Source organism: Cebus imitator, unplaced genomic scaffold (genome assembly GCF_001604975.1).
Source record: "Cebus imitator isolate Cc_AM_T3 unplaced genomic scaffold, Cebus_imitator-1.0 Scaffold417, whole genome shotgun sequence".
NCBI lineage: Eukaryota > Metazoa > Chordata > Mammalia > Primates > Cebidae > Cebus > Cebus imitator.
In genome coordinates this window covers 435,088-439,399 of record NW_016107732.1, presented here as the reverse complement: position 1 = coordinate 439,399, position 4,312 = coordinate 435,088, and the positions used below count along the sequence as shown (strand labels likewise).

The 4,312-nt window shown below is 50.0% G+C and overlaps 1 protein-coding gene and 1 long non-coding RNA gene across 3 annotated transcripts in view; one reads left to right on the top strand and one right to left on the bottom strand.

The window, feature by feature from the left end:
• Window positions 1–3,265, bottom strand: part of ZNF460 (zinc finger protein 460) — a 13,644-nt gene extending 10,379 nt beyond the window's left edge. The window contains exon 1 of one of the 2 annotated variants that reach the window (XM_017509581.2): window positions 2,528–3,265. Coding sequence is in view for 1 of the 2 variants with exons in the window: in XM_017509580.2 (XP_017365069.1) it covers window positions 1,822–1,851 (30 nt within the window). In the remaining variant the exon portion in view is untranslated. Of the gene's footprint in view, window positions 1–1,821; window positions 2,174–2,527 lie in introns of those variants that run through there. The other variant, XM_017509580.2, reaches the window with a different exon arrangement.
• Window positions 2,203–4,312, top strand: part of LOC119468364 — a 6,545-nt gene continuing 4,435 nt past the window's right edge. Inside the window, exon 1 of the long non-coding RNA XR_005197024.1 lies at window positions 2,203–2,374. This is a non-coding gene — a long non-coding RNA (uncharacterized LOC119468364). The remainder of the gene's footprint in view (window positions 2,375–4,312) is intronic.

The window sequence follows — 4,312 nt, the reverse complement described above, 5'->3', positions numbered from 1 at the left end:
AAAAACTGTTAAAAGAAAACAACAACAACAACAAAACACTGAGGCAAAGGGCCACAGCCCCTGAGTTTACCATCGTCATCTCCATGTCACACTCAGAGACCTGAGGCCTAGAAGTTCTACCAGTCTACCCAAAGTCACATGTCTTTATATCTTTTTTCTTTTTCTTTTTTTTTTTTAATGGTTTTACTTTGTCACCCAGGTTGGAGTTTACTGGGACGGTCTTGGCTGACTGTAGCCCCAACCTCCTGGGGTCCACTAATCCTCCCACCTCAGCCTCCTGTACAGCTGGGACTAAAGGCACGTGACACCACACCAAGCTAATTTTTGTATTTTTTTTTTAGAGGCAGGGTTTCCCCATTTTGCACAAGCTGGTCTTGAACTCCTGGGCTCAAGCAGTCTACCCAGCTCGGCCTCCCAAAGTTCAGGGATTACAGGTGTAAGCCACCATGCCCAGCCCGAAGTCACATGTCTTATCAACAGAGGCAGGATTTGAGCCCAGGGCCCTCTGGTCTATATTCTAATCATGTAACATGACATTTCTCCATTAGCAAAGTTAATACAGTTAATGAGGATTAGAAGCATTTCAAATCCATATATCCACTTCAGCCACTCCCATGGACAAGGGCAGAGAAGTATAGTCATCATCACTCACTTCACCAAAGAGTCACCTGAGGTGGTGCCACTGCCACCGCCTAAGCAGGTGTTAGGGCCTGGCCCTGCTTCCAGGGAGAATTCACCATGAGCCTTCACTTAATTTTTCTGCCTTAGTCCTACTAGCAGGTATCCCTGAGGCCAGAATATTCCAGGAGCAAGGAACTCCAAGGAACTCTTCCAGTCTGCGAAGGCAAGAGCGAGACTCCATCTCAAAACAAACAAACAAACAAACAAACAAACAAACAAACAAAAATTAGCCGGGTTTGGTGGCGAGTGCCTGTAGTGCCGGCTACTCGAGAGGCTGAGGAAGGAGAATCCCTTGAACCGAGAAGGTGGAAGTTGCAGTGAGCCGACGTTGTGCGGCTGCACTCCAGCCTGAGCGACAGAGCAAGACTCCGTCTCAAAAAAGAAAAACAAATAAATTTTAAAAAATTCAGGATTAACCGAGTTGAGGGTTAAATAATCCACCGATCGGCCCACAGCAAGAGCTCAATGACAGTCAGTTACTATCATTCTTCGTAATTATTTTTGTTCCCATTACATCCTGGACAAACTCAAATCCACAAGCTTCTTTAATACCATCAGATTCTCAATACAAAAATGCCAGACTCTGGGCAAGGGCATAAGGCGCCACTTTAGCCGGAATTGCGAAGACAGGCAACTCCAAATATGTGACATCGGGACAGAGGCCGGAAGGTGTGAGAGGGAGGCCCTGAAAAGTTATAAGGGCAGTGTTCGAGGTAAAAAGAAGTGCAAGGAGAAAGGCTGGGAAGGGGAAGAGGACTCCGCACCGTCAGGTTGGTGGCTCTGAAGAGCACAGGACCAGAAAAAAACCGCAAAGAAACAAGGTCAGGGGTGCTTGGCCAGGTGGATGGCGTACGGGCTGGCAGGCAACAGGGTAAGCAGGCAACAGAGAAGGTTGGATTTAGGGGAAGCGTGATGAGATCCGTAGAAGGAACCAACAATCCTCTTTCAATCACGGACTGAACACCTATCAGAGGCCAACACTGCCGCAGGACTGCGAATAAAGAAAATGACAAGCCACAGCCGCTTCTCTTAAATATACGATGGCGACAAAGAAGAATCCTGTGGCTGTCTTGGCTTCCAGCCTGCCCACGGGACCTCCAGAAATAGCAGTGCAGCAGCAAGGCCGAAGCCTCCACTCACCTGCGTCGGAGCCATCCACGCCGCCGCCATCCCAAGAATGCCGCGGATCAGCCGACCGCAGCCCTTGTCTGTCCTGGGCGGGTCTACCTCGGCTGACTTTCCCACTCCGAGCCTCAGTTTCCCCCGAAAAAAAATGCGCACAAGGCCCAGGGCGCAGCGTCGGAGCTGAGGAGGCGGAAGGCGGCTACGAAGGCCTAGGCCCCGGCGGGCGCCGGTGGGACAACCCGTTAGGGAAGAAGCGGGGCGTCAAGCTCCCGCCAAGACGCGGGGAAGGGGCGTAACCGCTTCACTACCCTCGGCCGCTAAGGCCGCTGAACGCGCCCACCCAGCGCTCCAGGCCCCGCACTGTTTCAGGGCCAATCCGGCTCGGGGAGATGACGTCACGCGAAGAAGCGGAAGTCCCGCCTCCGCAGGACCCGCAGAAAATCGCTCCTGTCCTGGGCCGTCATTGGCCCAGAGTCCGCGGCCGACGCAAGGGCGGTGCCTTCTGGGTAATGCAGTTTTTCTTTACATCTGCTGGGTGTGGAAACTCACCAAGCGCATCCGACTCCACGTAAGTGCGCACAAAGACCCCCCACGTCGTCTTTGGGCCGCCGCTTTACTGTGGGCACAAGTCGGAGGGTCGACAGGTCCCTTCTAGCTCAGGAAAATCGAGGTTAGGAGACGGGGATTTCGCCCGATTCAGATCCCAAACAAAGGTGCTTACCCTGCTGTGGGCTGGGCCCGCGACTTCTCGCTCACTTTGCCTCTTTTCGGGATCTTTTCATAGAAGGAAAGGATAAATGAGCAGTTAAAATAGCCACCCAAAGGAGGACGCCTGACATGTGCCCCAACCTGCTGGAAAAGACAGACCGCCCTCTCGCGGGCTTCCTTTGTCCGCGCTCAGTCTTCACAGGATGCGGGGACTTCCGAGTGATGTAATGCGCTCGGCGTTCGCCACGTGTGGACTTCCCGTACCCTGAGGTGGGGCGGCTGCTAGTGCAGCAGGCTTGAAGGGAAGCCCAGGACTCCCATGTCGAGTGTGATCAGCTTGGAACGTCTGTAAGACCACAAAGCGTAGTGCCATATACACAACCTATGATTCGGCATGGGGCTGGAGCGTGGACATATGAATTTGGGAGTTGTTACCGTAAACTGTTACTTCAAGTCACGAGATTGGGTGAGGCTATGAAAAGAATGAGGGTAGATGGATAAGTGGCGGGAAAGACGTGAACCCCGGCCCAACCCAGCATTAACTGATTGAAGACCAGAGACCAATAAAGTCATGTTAGGAATTTTTAACAATCCTAGATTATGTGAAGATATCTATATTATGCAAAGTCATAGTACTCCCCATCAATAACTTTTTTTTTCCTTTTCATGACTATGAAAATGAGAGAATAAAGTCCAGGTTTCAGTGGTTTGAGGATATGTATGGTTATGAAAATAGAAACGGTGTGCAGAAAGTACTCCCCAAGAGATTTAATTTTGAGGTTGAAAACAGTCAAAGAAGGCTCGGCACAGTGGCTCACGCCTGTAATTTCAGCACTTTGGGAGGCCGAGGCGGCAGATCACTTGAGGTCACGAGTTCGAGACCAGCCTGGCCAAGATGGCGAAACCCTGTCTCTACTAAAAATACAAAAATTAGCTGGGCTTGGTGGCACGCGCCTGTAATCCTAGCTACTCAGGAGGCTGAGGCAGAGAATTGCTTGAACCTGGGAGGCGGAGGTTGCAGTGGGCTGTTGAGATTGTGCCACTGCACTGTAGCCTGGGCAACAGAGCAAGACTTTGTCTCAAAAGAAAAGAAAAGAAAATAGTCAAGGAGTGGAGATGGGGTCCATTTCCTACATGATGTTCTCTATAAAATACTTCTGGAGACATATTTTTGGCTAAATTAGTGTGCAAGGAACACTGTTATTCATCATTGGCAATAGAAATTTTTGGAAATTGATAAAGACATAATTCTCTTTTTCACATATTTATGACTCTTTAAATTAAATGGTTTTGTCAGAGGTGTATGAATCAGAACAACTCCATCTTAAATAAGAGGTGGGTAAAATGAGGCTAAAACTTAGTGGGCTGCATTCCCAGACAGTTAAGGCATTCCAAGTCACAGGATGAGATAGGAGGTTGGCACAAAATACAGGTCATAAAGACCTTGCTGATAAAGCAGGTTGCAGTAAAGGAGCCAGCCAAAACCAAAATGGTGACAAGAGTGACCTCCGGTTTTCTGTACTGCTGCACTCCCAACAGTGCCACAACAGTTTACAAATGCCATGGCAAGCCGGGTGCGGTGGCTTACTCCTGTAATCCCAGCACTTTGGGAGGCTAAGGTGGGCAAGATCACCTGAGCTTGGGAGTTCGACACCAGCTTGACCAACATGGAGCAACCCTGTCTCTACTAAAAATACTAATTTAGCCAGGCGTGATGGTGCATGTCTGTAATTCCAGCTACTTGGGAGGCTGAGACAGGAGAATCTCTTGAACCCAGGAGGCAGAGGCTGCAGTGAGC